Raw genomic sequence first — 21,362 nt, 5'->3', positions numbered from 1 at the left:
AATGCCAATGGGGTTACGAAATAAAAAGGTTATCCCTCAGAAAAATGTACTTTCCTCTCTTGTCAACATGCTTGGTTATATAAGGACGCACTCAAAAGTAATCCGGTCAGGTCGTTTACATGGTGAAATGTTTCGTTTGATCGATTCATGAAGACGTTTATCCCACCCATCTCAAAACGATAACAATTTCATTCAGTTACGCCATTTTTATTACGATTGATCAGGTGTTTATATGGAGCATTTTCATTCAGATTGGACTTTTAAACTGCTTACAGTGCTCCATGTAAACGCATCCGACTTTAATAAAAATTGCGCTACATGGCACTTGTAATGTAGCACTTGTAACTTGTAAAACCGGATAGTTTATTTATAGTTCGATTACAGATATTTCATGTCATGTTCGAATGCATATTCGAATATCGAATAAAAAGTGACAGCCCTAGTGGTTTGTTATGATAGGACAATATTTGGCTGGGATACAACGATTTGAAAATCTGGAATCTGAGGGTGCAAAAAAATCTAAATATTGAGAAAATCTCCTTTATAGTTGTCCAAATGAAGTCCTTAGTAATGCAAATTACTTCTAATAATACATTTTTGATATATTTACAGTAGGAAATTTACCAAATAACTTCATGGAACATGATCTAATGCTGCCTTCACGTGCTATCGGAAATGTCCTACTTCCCACTTCAGAAGTCATTAGGGATGCACCGAATGTTCGGCAACCGAAATTTACTTTTTATTTTAACCGAATAAGTAAAAAGGCCGAATAATTTTTGCCGAACAATGACGTTTTTAATGACGTGATCAAATAGTAACCCACGTAGAGTGAGAGGCGCGCACTTTATGCAGCAAACATGTCAGCAGTGTGGAAGCACTGTTTAGTGCTGCATCTCATGTACTCGATGAGAAGAGGAACTGACTTTCATGTGAGAAAGCAGAGAAGCTACTTTTCATAAAGAAGAACCTGCCACTTTTCCTGAAGAAGTAGGCTAAGTAGGCTTATGTCTAGGACAGTTATTTATTTGTTGTGGGTTCATCCACATTTTTTGCACTATTCAAGGCACGTTTGTTGTTGTAGACATATAGAGTTACATTCTTCAGCAGTCAGTTATAGGCCTAACATAGGCTATTCAAGAAGGGGGGCTTCAAAGATGGCCAAAGAAAAATATATATTTTTATTTTACTAATTATTTATTTTAAGTTATGTTGTGCTTAGTTTGTATAATATCTGCTGGAATGTTAAAAAAATTTTCAGTGTTAAATAAATATTTAGAAATTGTATTTTTGTTATTTGATTTATTTCTCTGAAAAGCAACACAAAATAGTAAAAAGCAAATTTTTACTATTTAATTATTGTAATGGTAAAAAAAATGGCCAAATAAATGGAAAAAATGCGAAACACCGCGTTCGGTATTTGGCCTTCGGCCAAGCATCTCATTATTATTCGGTTTCGGCTTCGGCCAAGAATTTCATTTCGGTTCATCCCTAGAAGTCATGATTACGAGCTTGTTGCATTCAAGAGCTTTGTTGTCGAAATGAACAGGAATCATGGAGGACACCATGTTTATTCTCTTCTACATTTATTGGGTAAATTTTATAAAACCCACAATTATATATAGTGTCACATAGCCTACACTGACAATAAACATTTACAATGTTAGATTCTGCAATCTCGGTCAAATTTACGCTGTGTAGCTATAAAACATAGGCTACAATAGTCTACACTTCAAATGATTAGTGTAGCCTATGGAAATATAGGCCTACACTAGCTACAATAAAAGACAAGACTATTGACAGACCTAGCTAGCCTAGAAATCTAGAAGCACCCTAGCGGCAGCAAATCTAATCTGCCCGCGAGTGTCGTCTAGCAACTCTCAATACCCTTCTGAGCTGTAATCGCCTAACTCTTGCCGGGCCAATCACATCGTGTATAGAGTCGGTGGGCGGGGCCATAATGACGACGGCCGAGTTGCCTTTGCGTGCTTCTAGTAAACACAGAAACTGGCGAACGGCAGCGGTCTTTCGAATCAGCTTTGACCGCGACTCTGGAAGACTTGGAGTTAAGCTTTTCTCTGAGAAAAGAACAAAGAACGGCACTGAAGTCATTCTTAAGAAGGGAAGATGTGTTCTGAGTTAAGCCGACCGGATACGGCGAATGTTTAATCTGTCAGCGAGCTCTGCTTCACCTTCGTTGCTCTGGTTGGTGTAGCGCTATCCTATCGCGTGCAGAGGGAGTTTGAAAGACAACCGTTTATCCGCCCCTCGGATTGAGCTGTCAATGGTGAGTTTCCAGACCAAACATCTTGATGTGGGTCTGGCTTGTCAGGCTAGGATCTAGCAGTTTTGGGGTAAAAGCTTATAAATCATAGCTACTTGTTACAGCAGTAGGCTAGTTCAGGGGTTTTCGAACTTTATGATGCCAGGGACCCCCAAATATGATGAACCTAAAATCCATCTACAGTATATATTTTTATGTGTGTAAAAACATTTAAACTGTTAGATAAATAGTAAATAGACATTATAAATACAACATTGTTTCCAAACTTAAATTGGCTGCACGTAATGTTGGATATAAACCTGTTAGGTAGAACATTTTTCAATGAAAAATTAAGCGACTTTCACAATAAATGTATGCAAGCAGCTTAGGGTGCTTTCACATCTCTAGTTCGGTTCATTTGGTCCGAACCAAGGGCAAACAATTATACATTGTTGCATTTTTCAGCTTTTTTGCTCCTTTTCACACCGCACTGATTGCTTTGGTCCGAACCAGTTGAAACGAACCAAAACGCAGGCACGTGACAACATCCACATCACTCATTGGCCATGGCGTATTTCCTAAACTGCTTTTCGATTGGTCAGAATCTACGTGTAGGAAAATTCCAACAGAAGAGGCAAAGCCAGCAAACTATAATAACACTATGGAGAGACGACTACGAGGGCTAGTTTTGTCCCTGGCCATAATCTACTACACTGTGTGTATTTACCACAGTATGCAAACAATACATTTCTATAATGAAGCGCGGATGTGACGTGAAAACAACGCTCTAATGCACTGCAGACGGCGAGTGCGCATCGCTCGTCACTTCAAGCGGAGGCATGCAATAATTCTTACTGACAAGCTCATCTTCCCGAAAATATTTCCAACGATCTATCAGGTAATAATGTCATGCACACAATGTCAGCGCAGCTAACTACAGCAGCTGGTTCAGTCCAAAAATGATCAGTACTTTTGCAGTTGGTTCTGTTCGAGGTCGGATCACGTTCTCACCACAAATGAACCGCTCCAGAGTTCGTTTGAAAACCTACCGAGACCAGCTCTTCAAGGAGGTCTCGGTACGCTTGTTTGGTCCGCTTTTGGTGCGCACCCGAGTGCGATTGCTGCTTTCACACCTGACCAAACGAACCGCACCAAAAAGGGAATCGAACTCTAGTACGATTCAGCCGAACTAAATGAGGCAGGTGTGAAAGCGCCCTTACTTACTGCATTAAGAATACTGCCTTAATACCCCAGTGATTGAGCAAAATAAAGGGGACTATAGTGAGAGAAACTCACTAGAAAGAAACAAAGCAAACAGACATATACAATTCTGGAAAGTATGTACACATCAAGAAAGGATAGAAACATTTAGAACAGAAATTAAACTTATTTTCTCTAAATTTTCTAGGGACCCCAACCTTCTGGAGGACCCCAGCTTGAAAACCCCTGGGCTAGTTCTCCCCGCCACTATGTTTAAAGTTTATGGCACGCCCATCTATTGAATTTAGGTGCACTATTTACCTTGGAAACTCTTATTTACGATGATTCCGATAGCATGTAAAGGCAGCATTAATATCCTAATGATTGAATGAATGGCTTAAAAGAAAAGTGTGTATTTTTGACCCATATCTATTCCCACAAATGTACCCGTGCGACTTCTGACTGGTGTTGTGGCCCAGGGTCACAAATGCCTTAGTGCTTAGTGTTATGTATGTGTGATTTGCCTGACAGATTCTCACTGACGTGGGAATTTCCGGGTGTGTCGATGTGACGTTCAGGCCTGTTTTCCACCCAGCGGGGCTGGACTGTCTGGACTGCAGCTGCTTCTGTCCCCTGGCGTCTGAAAGGGCCGTATAATGCAGCCCATTGTGTGACAGACACGACAGGCCGAGCCGGAGTGCTTTATCATCTGCGCTTTTGTCTGATCGGACTCTTACACTGACAGAATGTGAATCTGAGCAGCAGTGGCGTCTTAAGATACAGACTTCACTTAGTGTCAGTATTTTACTTTTTTAAAACAGAGAGATTATATTTATACTATTTTATTATATAGCTATTATTCATTTCATTTTATTTGTAGTTTGTTTTAGTTGTTTTGTTATATTTGTATTAGTTTTTCCCCAAAATTTCTATTTAGCTTTAATGTTTTTATTATAGTTGTAGTTTTTAAATAATATTATTATAATATATTATTAATTATAATTAATTATATTTTTAATTATATTATAAACAGTATAGTATTATTATTATAAATTCTTACAAATGTATTTTTTTAAATAAAATTTGTAATACTTAAATTAGAAATGCTGCCTAGTTAGTTGTTTAAAATATTAATATTTTAAAAATATTTTTAATATGATTATTCTATCATTAATTGTATTATAAACTATATTATTATTATTATTATTATAAGTATTATTGGTAAAAAAAAAAAATATTATATATTTTTTTAAATAATTTTAGTACTTAAATGCTGCCTAGTATTTATCTTTATATTTGGCTTAAATTTTTTATTCCAGTTATAGTTTTTATATATATATTTATACATATATATGATTGACATGACATGAATTATTCCCGCTGCTGTACCGTCATGTAGCAAATGCGACACACCGTTGTTTTTTAATCCATCACTCTTGCCAACACCATCATAGCTTACAGAGAATCCAAAGTTCACCAACACACCAGACCCGTTGGTTATTGGAGGATCTTCTATTTCTGCTCTGTTAAACGCAATAGCCATTTTGCGACGAGCATTCAGCGTGTACTGAGTAAGCGAGCACCTGACTGAGCAGCCTAAAAAATATTAGTTTTTTGTTTTTTTCTCTTAGTAAGGGGCATTGCCTGTTACGTCGTTTTGGTTATTGGCTTCCTTGTTGAACGCATAATATTATATTTTACATACTTATTTATTTTCCAAATCTAATTAATTAGACCAAGAACCGTTCGGTACATAATGCGCACCGCGTACCGAACCGAAAGCCTCGTACCGAACGGTTCAATACGAATACGCGTATCGTTACATATATATAATAATTATATATTATATTATTAATTATAAACTATATTATTATTATTTTTATTATTATTATTAATTTTTCAAAATATAAATATCAACTTAGAAATGCACCTTTTATATAAAATATATATTTTATTTTCCTACAAATTTATTTAAATTAACTTAAATGTATTCCTAAATAATAGTTTAACTTGTTTCTGTGTTGTTGTTAGGACAGTGTTTTTATAATTAAAAAATTTAAAGCGATTTTTTTATCTGGGGCGGCAGTGGCTCAGTGGTTCATGTAGGTTGTCTACAAACCAGAAGGTTGGTGGTTCAATCCCCGGTTCCACCTGACCAAGTGTCGAGGTGTCCATGAGCAAGACACCTAACCCCAGCTGCTCCCGATGAGCTGGATGGCGCCTTACGTGGCAGACATCGCCGTCGGTGTATGAATGGGTGAATGCGAGGCAAAATGTAAAGCGCTTTGGATGGCCATAGGGTCTGTTAAAAGCGCTATATAAATGCAGTCCATTTAAGAACATTAAACACATTTAATCTTAAGCTTTGGATGGCTGTACCGAGTCTTTCCGGAAAAAACCGAGCGCCTGGAGGCGTATCGTGTGGGCGGAGCTAAAGAATGACGAGTGCGCACAAAGCGGTGACGTCCTCAAGCGTGGAGAAACCCATGGCTATCGATCTCAGCTAATAGATGATCCAGAATCAGATCCAGAGGCAGAAATAAATTAAACAGGAGAAACAGCAGCAGCAGGACGTCCGTCTCTGTGGTATGGACTGTATTTAGTGGCCTGTCAACATTTGTGTGTGTTTACTCGCAGTTTATGAGGACATGATTCGGTTTATGGACTATTGTATGCGACTAAACCTTAGCAGTAGCAAGCAAAACGGTTTTGCACGTCAGACTAGTGTAACGTTATACAGAGAACAACAGTGGAGTAACCGTTAGCGCATTTGAATGATGAAGCACGCGATCGTGTCATTTACTGATGTTTACTCACGTGACGATAGCCGACAGCAGACATTTGAAGCAGTTTTACTCACCGGCTACTTCCAAAGCAGGACCGAACCTTTATCGCTGGGACCGCTCCGTCAAAAACACACTTCTTTGGTATGATTTGGTGAAGTCCTGACTGCAGTGAACGGTGGAGATCACTTTTGCGACGCGACTAAAGCGATGTTGTGAAGCTTCCCGTCATTTCTGCGTTCAAATCGGGTCAAATGCAGCGCTGCCTTACGGTAATGCTGTGCTGAAGCGTGGAAGTCGCCCATAGGAATAAAGTGGAGCGCGGCGCCTGGATCGACTGGATCTGCACCTGAGTGAGTGTTTATGCGCGTGGATTTCCTCTCTCGCTCTAGTCACGCGCGCGCTCACCCTACCGGGAGAAGAGCCCGTACGGCCCATACAAGGACCTTCCGCTCTATTAACGTCAAGCCGAGCCATACTCGAAAAAAACTCTCCGAAACTTGTGAGAAACCGGAAGGAGTATTTTTAACACAGAAATACTCCATCAAACGTCCAACATTAGTTTTTGAAACTTTGTCTATGTTTAGGATGGGAATCCAAGTCTTTAACAGTGTAAAAAGCTCAGTATGCATGAAACAGCATTACACCGCCCCTTTAATGTAATATTTTCAGAGTGAAATGACAAAAGTAGGTCTCAAATGTATATGAATTGATTAGATGATGAAAGTGTCTGTATCAGAAGTGGCAAACCTTTTCAAAAAGCAGTTCATGCCATATTTTGAGCCAAAACTTATATTTTATGTTATATTCATCACTTCTGTGCAGCAAATGCTTTAGTGACTGACGGACAGATTTTAGTAACACGAGTGGGAGTCGTGCTTTCACTGAGTCATAGATATGCTGTATGTGATACAGTATAATTCTCCCATAATGCATCAGTGCATTTGAGCGCTCTGCCCTTGCCAATCGCAGCAGTTGTCAAATATGAACGTTTTCACCTGACGTCATGCTATGATCATGGAGGACAAGAGGCAGAGAGAGACTGAAAAGATGGCAGTGTAGCTCTAAAATCTCTCAGTTCATAGTTGGCCGTACAGTTTCATCTAATGAACATTTGGCTGCTCTTTCTTCTGAATAGGTTTATTATGCAGCTGATGGGATTGGAGAGGCATTGTGCCAGAATGAGAGACACTTTTAGTGTGTTTTTTAGTCTCCTTCTGTCACAATAGTGTGTTTCTCTTTAGGACTGCCTTTCTCAGCTGGCTTTGCTTCAGGTTCCAGATTTTCATGAACAAACAGTACTAGATGTGTTTAAACCCCCTGTGGCCGTGTGGAGCACTTTTATGATGGATAGATAGATGCACTTTTATAATGAAAAATGCACTTTTATGATGGATAGATGCTCTTTTATGATGGATAGATGCACTTTTATGATGGATAGATGCACTTTTATGATGATAGATGCACTTTTATGATGGATAGATGCTCTTTTATGATGGATAGATGCACTTTTATGATGGATAGATGCTCTTTTATGATGATAGATGCACTTTTATGATGGATAGATGCTCTTTTATGATGGATAGATGCACTTTTATGATGGATAGATGCTCTTTTATGATGGATAGATGCTCTTGTATGATGGATAGATGCACTTTTATAATGAAAAATGCACTTTTATGATGGATAGATGCACTTTTATGATGGATAGATGCTCTTTTATGATGGATAGATGCACTTTTATGATGGATAGATGCACTTTTATGATGGATAGATGCTCTTTTATGATGGATAGATGCTCTTTTATGATGATAGATGCTCTTTTATGATGGATAGATGCTCTTTTATGATGATAGATGCACTTTTATGATGATAGATGCTCTTTTATGATGGATAGATGCACTTTTATGATGGATAGATGCACTTTTATGATGATAGATGCTCTTTTATGATGGATAGATGCTCTTTTATGATGGATAGATGCACTTTTATGATGGATAGATGCACTTTTATGATGGATAGATGCACTTTTATGATGGATAGATGCACTTTTATGATGGATAGATGCTCTTTTATGATGGATAGATGCTCTTTTATGATGATAGATGCACTTTTATGATGGATAGATGCACTTTTATGATGGATAGATGCACTTTTATGATGGCTAGATAGATGCACTTTTATAATGAAAAATGCACTTATGATGGATAGATGCACTTTTATGATGGATAGATGCACTTTTATGATGGATAGATGCTCTTTTATGATGGATAGATGCACTTTTATGATGGATAGATGCACTTTTATGATGGATAGATGCTCTTTTATGATGGATAGATGCACTTTTATAATGAAAAATGCACTTATGATGGATGGATGCACTTCTATAATGAAAGATGCACTTTTATGATGGATAGATGCTCTTTTATGGTCAATGGACTGCATTTTATATAGCGCTTTTAACAGACCCTATGGCCATCCAAAGCGCTTTACATTTTTTTCTCACATTCACCCATTCATACACCGACGGTGATGTCAGCCATGTAAGGCACCATCCAGCTCGTCTGGATTAGGTGTTTTGCTCAAGGACACTTCGTGACTTGGTCAGGTGGAACCGGGGATCGAACCATCAACCTTTCGGTTTGTAGACAATCTACATGAACCACTGAGCAACTGCCGCCCCTCTTTTATGATGGATAGATGCTCTTTAATGATGGATAGATAGATGCACTTTTATGATGGACAGATGCACTTTTATGATGGATAGATGCTCTTTTATGATGGATAGATGCTCTATTATGATGAATATATGCTCTATTATGATCGATAGATGCTCTATTATGATGAATATATGCTCTATTATGATGGATAGATGCACTATTATGATGGATAGATGCACTATTATGATGAATGGACAGATGCACTTTAATGGTGATAGATGCTCTTTTATGATGAATAGATGTACTTTTAATTGTAATATATCTCCGATTGTATTCTTCCTAAAGAAGAATGTGATATACACCTATGATGAATTAAGGGTGAGTAAATCATGGGGTAATTTTCATTTTTGGGTGAACTATCCCTTTAAAATCCAACACCGGAAACTAACTGCATAGGCTCAACGATAACACTTTACAACAAGGTCACATTTGTTAACATATCCCTAGTAGTTGAGAACTGCTTTATTTTATGCCACAGTTTCACAGTTTTCAATTGTGTCTCATGGCTTTGTCATTAACAGATGGGAGTTTTTCATCACAGCAGCTGTGATGGTGATAATTATCACTAAAGCAAGTGTATTACTTGTGTTCACCCACATGAGGGCAGGGCATCCCTGCTAGTGTGTGTTATGTGCCTGTTCTAAACATGGTGACATGCTCAGATTAAGAGGGCGTCACATCTTACCCCACTCGCCTTCTAAATACACCTGTATGTAAAGAGTGTGTGTGTGTATATTTGCCCTGAGGTTTCAGTAACATTGTCTCTCTCACCTATGTGTTTATTTAGGAGGACACAGGACAACAGGATCAATGGAGTCGATGTGAAGGATCTCGCAGTGTCTCGGTGAGAGTGTTTTATTAACTTAAACAAACAAAATGTTCAAATGCCACTAATCATATTGTTAGGACACTAAATAAAAAAATTCATGAATTCATGAAAATTACGTTCCATCTTGTCATGGGCCCTATTTTAATGATCTAAGTGTGTGATCTGAAACTCATGACCCAGGGCGTGTCTCAATCTGTTTGGCTAATTTAACAACTGGAAAAATGGTCCAAAAGGGTTGTCCCTCGTCTCTTACATCACGTCATGCGTGTGTTTTGGGCGTAACGTGCAATAAACCAATCAGAGTCTCATCTCCCATTCCTTTTAAAAGCCATCTGCGCTCACACCATGGAGGATTTGGTATTTACATTCGAGCGGAAAGACTGAACACTTCTCCAGACAGGAATCCTTTTATTTTAAATATAATTATAATTATAATATTATAATAAATATAATAAAAATGTGTGTGTGCAGTACAGCTATAGATGCATATTACTAACATACCCTTTAAATAACACAAAAAATACTGTGCTATTGACTTTAGAATGAATGAGGCATTAATATAGCGCATTCATATGTATTACTGTACACCCAAAGCGCTTTACACTCATGTCAGGGGTCTCTCCTCAACCACCACCAGTGTGCAGCATCCACTTGGATAATGCAACGGCAGCCACAGTACAGCGGTGCCAGAGCGCTCACACACACACCAGTGATAGGTGGAGAGGAGAGAGAGGGTGATAGAGCCAATTCGGTGGATGGGGATTATTAGGAGGCCATGATTGGTAAGGGCACCAGGGTTATACCTCTACTCTTTATGAGAAGGGTCATGGGATTTTTAATGACCACAGAGAGTCATGACATCAGTTAGCGTCTCATCCGAAGGATGGTGCTTGTTACAGTATAGTGTCCCTATTACTATACTGAGGTGTACTATACAGACCACAGGCTGAGCGCCCCCTGCTGGCCTCACTTACACCTCTTCCAGCAGAAACCAAGTTTTCCCGGTTGGTCTCCCATCCAGGTACTGACTGACCAGGCTCAGCCCAGCTTAGCTTCGGTGGGAAACCAGTCTTGACCTACAGGGTGATATGGCTGCTGTGATTTAGAGCAGGTTTGTGTTGGTCAATGATCAGTCATTTTCAGTTCCTCACAATAGCAACGCTCCAACAATGCTCCTGAACACACACCTGGTTTAGACCAGATGCTCATGGGTGAACATAACATGGAGCTGGACGTGAACAAGAGAACTTCATCAGGCTGAGACTAGCAGATCACATTTGCGTAATGTTAGGGGTTACAGTTTTGACCCATAGACCAGATATGCGAAATGAAGACCAGGAGTCAGGATGTTCAATCATCGGAGATAATTTTACTGGAGAATAGTTTGCAGTTTCATCAGTAGAGTCAGCTTTAGAGTCTCTCAGGGCGGTGTCAGGCCAGACTCTACTCTACACAAAATTACCACACCAGTTATACCAATTTCAAGGGCATGATTTACATCATTACAAACACGTGGAATATTACTGATTGGCATAAAGTCTAAACAATGTGTCACACGAGAATAGATAGGAGATGTTGTTGTTGTTAATCAGGATGTATACATCAGACAATCCCAAGATTGGGGTAGTGTTGACTTCAGGGGAGTCCTAGAAAGACGCCAAGAGGTCTAGGGTGTGAGAAAAGAGGTCCAATACATTCCATAGTCCTGCACAGAACATGTAACACACACACACACAAGACTCTAGGGCACATCTCTCCTCCAAGGTTAGCGCAGCAGTGAGCTTATCAACAGGACAAGATATCAACACCACATGACAAACACATCTCCAGAAAGAAAAGTATGACTAATGTCATCTACCTCATTCTATAAAGAAATATAAAGACAAAAATGTACTTCTATCAATGGGAAAAATCACACTATATAGATGGGAAGAAATCACAATTGGGAGACTCAAATCCTCCCACCCCTTCCTGTCCTGGGGTTACTAACAACAGGCAGGATTCACCTCTTGGAAGTTCTAACTTTCTCTCCAAGGCCCTGTTGGTCAGGACCCAGAGATAGAGGTCAGGCTATCTATGTCAGGGCACATAGATAGGGGTCAGACTGTCTTTGTCAGACCGTCTCTGGAAAGCAAATTCGACACCATACAGCAGACATAGAGTCAAAATCATATTAAATAATAGTTAAATGTATTAATGATCAAATAAAATTTCTTGTCAATAATTCATTATTTTGAAAGGATAATAACTGATTATTTAATTCATGAGGTTATTAAAAATCATTCAAAAGGATAAGATGCATATGATGAAGATGCATATGATGAAGAGGCAAGGGTGTCGGCCCACTCCCCCCTTCAGTAACGTCACGCCTGGCGTCGCATTGCGCCGGGTGTGTGATAGAGCCCTTAATCTTTGTGTTGGTCAATAAGACTTAGTAATAAGCCACAAATTCATCTGTCAAATTAGACTGTTTACACATGTCTGACAGACGAACTGCAGATTTAGACACAGGCAAGATTTCTGCATTCAATAAAATCATGCCAGAGCTTATCATCAAGTATTTGCATCGTTTTTTTTCAAATAATCATGTTTTACATGAAATGCATGTATTTAAATTGTTTAGAATCAGCATAAATCTGTAACAATTACATTTATTAAATTAAAATTAGGGCTCTCAATCGGTTAAAATATTTAATCGCGATTAATCGCATGATTGACGTGAGTTAACTCTCGATTAATCGCAATTTAATCGCAAATTTTTATCAGTTGTAAATTTATCTTAAATTACGTTTAAATTAAGTTTTTAATACTCTAATCAACATGGGAATGGACAAATATGCATGCTTTATGCAAATGCACGTTTATTATTAGTGAAACAATAATTATTCAATAATAATCAATACAGCATGAAGACTAGACATTTTAAAGGTCATAGATGTTTATCAAAGAACTTGTTCATGTCTCTTAAACCTAAACTTAAAAATTCAGAATAAGCAGTGATTCCTCTAATTTTAAGAATATAAAGGGAGTTTTTTACACTGGCAGTTTAGTTCAGAACAGGGCACAGTTTGTATGGAAAATTGGTAATGTGAAAGCTGGGAGCGCAGCAGTAACACACCAGACCTGGAGGAGGTCCATATTCCACGATTAGGAATATAGTGCGGCCCCTTTAAGAGATGTGCGCTAATGAACTCCCGGTATTTTGTGTGTGTGTGCCGAACTGTCCCACGACTCAAGCGAACAGTGTGAGAAACACGGAAATGGAAGCGTTCTTGTTCAGGAAAGTAACCTGTTTTAGCCGATTGTAATGTATTTAGTTCAATAAAACACATGTAGCCTACTGTAAGTGGTGATGGTGTTAATGATTTACCTCAGGCATGAGAGAGAGCGAGCTTGCAGTGTATTCGCGCATTGCGCTTGGACCGCAGAGAATGCAATGCGCTCAGTTTTTAAAACACCCTTTTCTTTCGACCAGAAAATACAGAACCAGAAAATATGGTATTCTAAATATGGTTTAGAATAGTAATATTAATGTTTGCCCTTTTCTTTCCCTATTAATGTTTGCTGCTGCATCCTGTACGTCTATGCCTCATCTCTATGGCTCATCTCAATTTTTCCAACTACGGGCTAACTTACATCTCGGTTAAAACAGAAAATGCGCGCGGCGTTAACGCGCGTTATGAAATTTTGTGCCGTTTGCGTTAACACGTTATTAATGCGTTAATTTTGACTGCCCTAATTAAAATGTCTGGCTGTTGAACAAGCAATATCAAGTCTTGATTGTTTTTTGTTTTCCTGCTTGAATGTTCAGAAACACATTATTTTGTCATTGTTGCGGCTCCTCTCTTAGCAGTCTGTCAGTAGTTTAGTTCAGTATCTCAATGAAGCCCCTCCTTCTGAAAGCACACTGCGCTCTGATTGGTCGGCTGGAGCAGTGTGTTGTGATTGGTCAAACGCTTCCAGCATGTTTATGAAATGTCCCGCCCCTTATCATAACCACTACTAACTCAACCGGCTCCCGCCCTTTTATTCTGCGTATTAATTATTTGAATTAGGAATATTGTGACGTGTTTTCCCGGAAGAAAACTCAAGACGACAATGGAGGTGTTTCAGGAGTTCAGAAACACTGGCACTGATAGAGAGAAGAAAGAATATGACCCCATTTAAAAGTTCAAATGTATGAGAGAGAAACAAATAAGATATATTTTGTTCTGTGTTTGACACTCAAGTGATCTCATAGCTTTCAGAGGCCATCGCTGACCTGCGCATCACATCTAAGGAAGAGCAACTGGAGTACCTGCGATGGAAGAAGGAGCGCGAGGAGATCGACCGAGAGCGTGTGGCCCGTCACAAAAACGCCAAAGGCCAGTGGAGGAGAGCCTGGGACATGGATAAAGCCGATCTGATGTAAGCCAGACGCAAACGCCTGATTTCTGTTCTGACGTGAGAGAAACTAACCTGTGTTGCTTTAGTTTGCATCTTGATTAAGTTTGAATTCTTCTTTGTTCGCTTTTTTTGCATGTTTAACTGCCTCTTACATAAATCACTGCTGTTTGAATCATCTCTGTGTCTGCTGTCTTACTGACACCTCCAAATCCATCAGGTCAATGCTTCACTCATTTCTTTGATTTGTACTCAATTTTAATGCTTCATCCGTGAAGGATTAAAGAGACACTTTAATCCGTTTTGAAATGGCTTTCATTTTTGGCTGATGTTACCTAGGCCATGTGGGCTGTTGGGTAATGTCAATGTTAACCAATACTAGGGATGCACCCATATGAAATTTGATTTACAGGCACTCTGACCAATCACAACACTGATATTGTGCGCGCCCCCCCCCCCCCCCATTGCTATTTGCCATTTGTCCGACAAACAAACCACCACCCATAGTAGACTGACTTCATTTTTAACGTGAAAAATGGTAAAAAGGTGCTTGTATGGGACTTGCGACGCAGACAGCAGGTATGCAGACAGGCATGGCGATGTACAGTTTCATCCGTTCCCAAAACCTGCCCGAAATCCTCATCTCTCATTTCAGACAATGCTCTACATAAACTTCATGTCTGACTTGTCATAATACAAGTCTAGCTTACTGGTATAGTAATTTATACCACAGTAATTTACATGGTTTATCATATTTGGTATTTATATCTGTAAGGGTGGATCGCCTACAGTGGTTCTGACTGCAGGGTTGCCGAACGACTAAAGAAACGTTATCAGCGTGATGGTAGAAAACTGTACATTTCTCGTCTATAACCACCCACTGCAACTTATACCAACGACGGAAATAAGCACAGTTACAATAGCAAAATATGTGGGAGAGCGTTGCTTTAATGTGACTATATTGTATTGCAATAGGGAGCACTTCAAAGTCAATACCAAACCAAAACTAGTTAGCAAATCATTTATAATTGAAAGAATTTAATGACAAAATCCGGTTATGGTTACACTTAAAATAGTTACAAAATAGATGAATGAGATGATAAAACTTATACCATTAATCGTACCCAGCATGTGTAGAATGTTACCTGAGAGATAGAGAGAGACAGAGAGAGATAGAAAGATAGAAAGAGAGAGCAAAGAGAAGAGCCAAAGAGAAGAGCCAAAGAAGGCCCTAGAAGAGACAGCCAGAGAAAAAGACAGCGTCAGAGGAAGAAGACCCCCAGAGAAAAAGAGACCCCGAGCAACAGTTGCAATCTTCTTTTCTACATCCCCTGACCATGTGACTGAAACCCTGAGACATTCAAACTGACCAGTCAGACCAGACTTCCCCCACTGTACTACAGGTGTGGCACCATTTGGCCTACAGGCCCTCAACATCTCTGTCTTTAGGAATCCCAAACAGCCCCACTGATAAGAGAGAGGGGGGTGGAACACAGTAAAACAAATGTCTTTGTTCAAAGAAAAATATCAAATATCTTTGAATATTTTGGATTCTTTCATATCCTTATTTAAAAAGCGTGAAAAACAGCACACCTGTCATTGCTGTAGTGACAGAAGATGGGTTTCTGTTCTCGGTTCCCCTGTGCCACTACAACTGTTGTTACGGGCTGCGGTGTCATTTATCTGCCACTGTTGGGGCAGGCTTGTGGAGGACTGGCCTGTCATACTGGTAATATTTGGGCTTTACAGAGGTCCAGGGTATAGATAAGATCAACGGCATGAGCACAGAAACCTGTGGAGCTAACCACACATTATGTCCTTACAGCACACTTAATAATGTCATGGTTGTTAGCTAATGCTAGCTAGGATAACTAAATATGATGCTATATATTATCTTTTAATTATTATAATAGTGAACAGAGTTATATACCCAGCTTTACAGGAACAGTGTTGCTCCTTAATGTTGTTATCCTCTGTCTCAATCGCCAGGTCATGCGGTTGTTCAGTTTTACTCCGTGACATGTAGGCTATGGCTACAATCTTTTTTTGTTTGTTTATTTCATTTCGAGTCACATTCACATCCTGAATATATCCCCCAAATGCATACAGCTGACATTTCTGTCTTCATGTCAACATGTAATTTTCCCAGGAATTGTTCACTATTTCCCCAGGGAGTGCACAAATTGACAGTGGGAGCGCCATTGCGGGTATCAAACGCTTTGGCGGGACATATAGCAAAAGTAACTAAGGGGGCGGGTCTTTGCGAAGGGTGAATTCTTAATATTTGAAAGCCTATAACCGATATATCGGCTGATAAATCTAAATCAAAATGTTTATATAATTTTTAAAAGCCTGATTGCAAAAACCAAAGCCTCACCATTAAATCCATGTCCCTCTTATTATGATTTTATGTAGTCTATATGACAGACTTGAGCTGCACGTGTTGCTCTGAACTGTATTTTCCTTTTTTTAAGTGATTTCAATCATATTTCAAGCAATTCACACCCATCATGGTAAACAGTGTGCATCTGAAGTGTCTGAGCTCTAATATATTTAATACATTTTCGTATCAGGCCGATAACAGTTACATTAAAAATGAGCATTTATCAGCTTTAATATATCGGTGAAATTTTCTTATTGGAGCGATAACGATAACATTAAAAGTGAATTTTTATCAGCTTTAATATATCGGTGAAATTTTCTTATTGGACCGATAACGATAACATTAAAAGTGAATTTTTATCAGCTTTAATATATCGGTGAAATTTTCTTATTGGACCGATAACGATAACATTAAAAGTGAATTTTTATCAGCTTTAATATATCGGTGAAATTTTCTTATTGGACCGATAACGATAACATTAAAAGTGAATTTTTATCAGCTTTAATATATCGGTGAAATTTTCTTATTGGACCGATAACGATAACATTAAAAGTGAATTTTTATCAGCTTTAATATATCAGCCACATTTTCTTATTGGACCGATAAGGATAACATTGAAAATTAACATTTATCGGCTTTAATATATTAGCCAAATTTTCTTATTGGAGCGATGACATTAAAAATGAACATTTATTGGCTTTATATCAGCCACATTTATATTTATGAACATTATTTTATATCAAATGTATATATTATGAAACATGTATAACTCTAAAACTGCTAGAAAATCAAAGCCATAAATCGAAATAAGTTGTGTTTCTAATTTGATGTCAATATCTAAAATATTTTGCTTTCAGTCAGATTTTGTTTGGGAGAAGTACCAGATTTTCCCCATTAGATGCCAGCAAAACTCCACTGGGACAGCGGTTGGATCTGTGATGAGCTGTTTTTCTCTCTCAAATATTACACACACACTTTGGCTCTATAATATGCAGAAAACAGGAATAAAGCGAGTATTTGCTTTATAGACCAAACCTAGGAAAATTGCACCATCTGATGTAAAGAATAGTATAAAAAAAAATGTGAAGCCTTGCCAACAGAATGAAAGCCTATTACCAAAGACTGCTTCATTTTATAGTAAATGTATGCAGTTGGCATTAACATAAAAAATACACACATATATATATAAGCAACAGAAAAAGACAATAAATATCGAAAAGGACACATAAGGGTTAATATAGTCATTTGCCTGGTACTGTCTACATTTGAAGCAATAATAGAAGAAACAAGCATCACTGTTGGGAAATGTGGAGGTGCACAATCCACTTACATTCAGATCAAACTTAAATCTGGTCTCGCTCTGAGAAATGTCACATTATGGAAGGAAAATGGGTTTCATGAATGATCTTTGACCTTTAAGCTGCCCACACCAGTGAGCTGGACTCTTGTTTAATGTCATAGTGCCATTAAAAGGTCCTTGTTTTCTCTCAGATGACTGTAGAAGCCAAACTGCTCAAGACGTTTTGCCAGATCTTCTTTGTAAATCTGATGTGCATCATGTTTGACTAAACATGAACTGATATTGAAGAACTTGAGTGGATTCAAGAACATAAACATTAACTCAATTTCATTCATTTCTGCCTGTTGAAACTGAAGTTGTTTTTTGTGCATCTTGAGTTTTCGGGTAATGTTTATGAATCACGTCTCTTGTACAACCGATGGGCTTTTTGAGGTCATATCTGTGAGGTCATGAGATGTGGATGACTTTAATTCAAGTAATTGAATCGCACAGCACTACACGATGAGCTAAATGTGATGTGGATTATTAGGATTAAAGGTCATACAGTCTTTCTCTTCTGTTTGTGGCATAAATTCTGTATATTTATTCCACAGTGTGCAGATTTAAACCATAAATTATATGGTTATAGGACATATGTAGGACATATGCATTCTTATGAATGATCATCATAACATGGAATCAAAATTGACACGTTTTACATGTTCAGTGACGTTATACTAAAGAAAGAAATGTTCATCATCTTCATAATTTTTCATCACTAACGCTTCATAACTAAGAGTTTTCTTAGCACAAGGGCTGTGTGTGTGTGTGTGTGTGTGTGTGTGGGTGGGTGGGTGGGTGTGGGTTGGTGTGTGTGTGTGTGTGTATGTGTGTGTGTGTGTGTGTGTGTGTGTGTGTGGGTGGGTGGGTGTGTAATCTCTACGTTATGGGGACAAAATGTCCCCACAAAGCTGGCAGTATCCGAAATCCTTGTCCTTGTGGGGACATTTTTAGGTCCCCATGAGGAAAACATCTTATAAATCACACAGAAGGAGTTTTTTTGAGAAAGTAAAAATGCAGAAAGTTTCCTGTGATAGGTAGGTTTAGTGTGTGTGTGTGTGTGTGTGTGTGTGTGTGTGTGTGTGTGTGTGTGTGTGTGTGTGTGTGTATGTGATGGGTAGGTTTAGGGGCAGGGGCAGTGTAGGAGGATAGAAAATACGGTTTGTACAGTATGAAATCCATTACGCTTAAAGAAAGTCCCCATAAAACATGGCGTGTGTGTGTGTGTGTGTGTGTGTGAGAGGTTGAGAGAGAGAGTGTGTGTGTGGAGGGGGGGGAGTGAGAGTGTCCACGGGTAAATGTGTTTGTGTGTAAAATCATTGAGTGAGTGTGTGTATGATTGAGCGTGGGGGTGTGCATGACTGGGAGTGAGTGATTGTACGAATAAGTGTGTGTCTGTGTTTGTGCATGAGTGAGTGTGTGTGCGTGTGTGTGTGTGTGTGTATGATTGAGTGCAAGTGTGTGTGTTTGTGTGTGTCAGTAATGTCACCAACAGCAAGTCCTCCCAATCCTGAACATGCAGTACCACAAACACTTCAGGCCAAATGTTAACAAGTGTCTGGAAGTCTTCAGTGTTTCATATGGATTCCTCTGAAATAAATAATCTTCCCTTTTGAGCGTTATTGAGTGGATGGGACAAGATTCTATTTTCAGGGTGCTTTGAATGCCTTGCCTTATTTGGGAGGGTTTACGAACACTAGAGACGTGAGACGCTTCGGGAAGGAACTGTTCTGTGGGAGGTAAAACACTTGATCAGTGAACGTCCAGCACAAGTGCTCATGTCATAACACTTTTGCCAGCCAACTTTCATCCCTGTATTGGGTAAATCTCATGAAGAAATGTCCAGATCATATATAACTCAAAATCAAGAAAGAAATGCATAAAAAGAGGCCTTTAAAGTCAAGAAAACCATCCCGTCCAGACACTATTATTGTCCAGCTTCATCATAAAGATCTATCTGATTGCCGGAAATCTAAATCTACACTATAATAACCAGCATAAACCAGTCAGTAGATGCACTAAAATTCATATTCATGCTTCTGTAAGCTAACTAACACGTGTACTTGTTGTGGCACATTGAGCTTGATTAGCATGGTATATTGTTGGTATTGTCAGTGATTATTTTGTGTTAATGTTTAGTTGCCGTATTTGTGTGTTTTTGCAATTTTTATTTGTAGGTTTTCTGAAAAGGAACATGGAGGAACACCAATCAGAGGTGAATGTTTTAACTTTCAGATGAAACCCATTTACTTACGGCTGAGATCGAAATACATTATATTGCCAAAAGTTTTGGGACACCTGCCTTTCCATGCTCATGAACTTTAATGCCATCCCATTGTTAATCCGTAGGGTTTAATATGGAGTCGGCCCACCCTCTCTAACAGCTCCAGCTCTTCTGGGAAGGCTTTCCTCAAGGTTTAGGAGTGTGTTTATGGGGATTTTTGCCCATTCTTCTAGAAGCTCATTTGTGAGGTCAGAAACTGATGTTGGACGAGAAGGCCTGGCTCTCAGTCTCCGCTCTAATTCATCCCAAAGCTGTTCTATCGGGTTGAGCTCAGGACTCTGTGCAGGCCAGTCAAGTTCCTCCACACCAAACTCCTCATCCATGTCTTTATGGACCGACGCTTTGTGCACTGGAGCGCAGTCATGCTGGGACAGGAAGGGGCCGTCCCAAAACTGTTTCCACAAAATTAGTCAATTAGACAATTGTCCAAAATGTCTTGCTGAAGCATTAAGAGTTCCTTTCACTGGTACTAAGGGGCCAAGCCCAACCCCTGAAAAACAACCCCACACCATAATCACCCCTCCACCAAACTTTACACTTTGCTCAATGCAGTCAGGCATGTCCCGTTCTCCTGATAACTGCTAAACCCAGACTCGTCCATGGGATTGCCAGACAGAGAAGCGTGATTGGTTGCTCAGAGAACACGTCTCACTGCTCTAGAGTCCAGTGGCGACTGCTTTACTCCACTGCATCCCACGCTTTGCATTGCTCTTGGTGATGTAAGGCTTGGATGAGCTGCTCGGCCATGCAAACCCATTCCATGAAACTCTCTATGCTGTTCTTGAGCTCATCTGAAGGCCACAGAAGTTTGGAGGTCTGGAGCTCTTGACTCTGCAGAAAGTTGGTGACTTCTGCACACTGTGACCCTCAGCATGCGCTGACCCTTTTCTGTGATTTACGTGGTCTACCACTTCATGGCTGAGTTGCTGTTGTTCCCAATCGCTTCCACTTTGTTATAATCCCGCTAACAGTTGAGCGTGGAATATTTACTAGTGAGGAAATTTCAGGAATGGACTTATTGCACAGGTGTCAGCCTATCACAGTCCAATGGTGTCCCAACACTTTTGACAATATAGTGTCCTAATCAAGTTGTTGTTATTTTCTGTTGAAGATTGTGTCTTCTGTGTGGGCTATATGTAGTGTGTACTTACTGTATATTCTTAATTATATTTGATTTA

The 21,362-nt window shown here is 39.1% G+C and overlaps 1 protein-coding gene across 1 annotated transcript in view; it reads left to right on the top strand.

Annotated features, from left to right (window-relative positions):
- The window catches only part of LOC137090901 (coiled-coil domain-containing protein 9B), a 70,126-nt gene that overhangs the window by 41,497 nt on the left and 7,267 nt on the right, over nt 1–21,362 (top strand). Inside the window, exons 7-9 of the mRNA XM_067454898.1 lie at nt 9,754–9,810; nt 14,036–14,202; nt 20,078–20,115. Coding sequence (XP_067310999.1) covers nt 9,754–9,810; nt 14,036–14,202; nt 20,078–20,115 — 262 coding nt within the window. The remainder of the gene's footprint in view (nt 1–9,753; nt 9,811–14,035; nt 14,203–20,077; nt 20,116–21,362) is intronic.

Source organism: Pseudorasbora parva, chromosome 10 (assembly GCF_024679245.1).
Source record: "Pseudorasbora parva isolate DD20220531a chromosome 10, ASM2467924v1, whole genome shotgun sequence".
In the NCBI taxonomy this organism is placed as follows: domain Eukaryota; kingdom Metazoa; phylum Chordata; class Actinopteri; order Cypriniformes; family Gobionidae; genus Pseudorasbora; species Pseudorasbora parva.
This window is presented reverse-complemented; position numbering and strand designations above follow the sequence as displayed.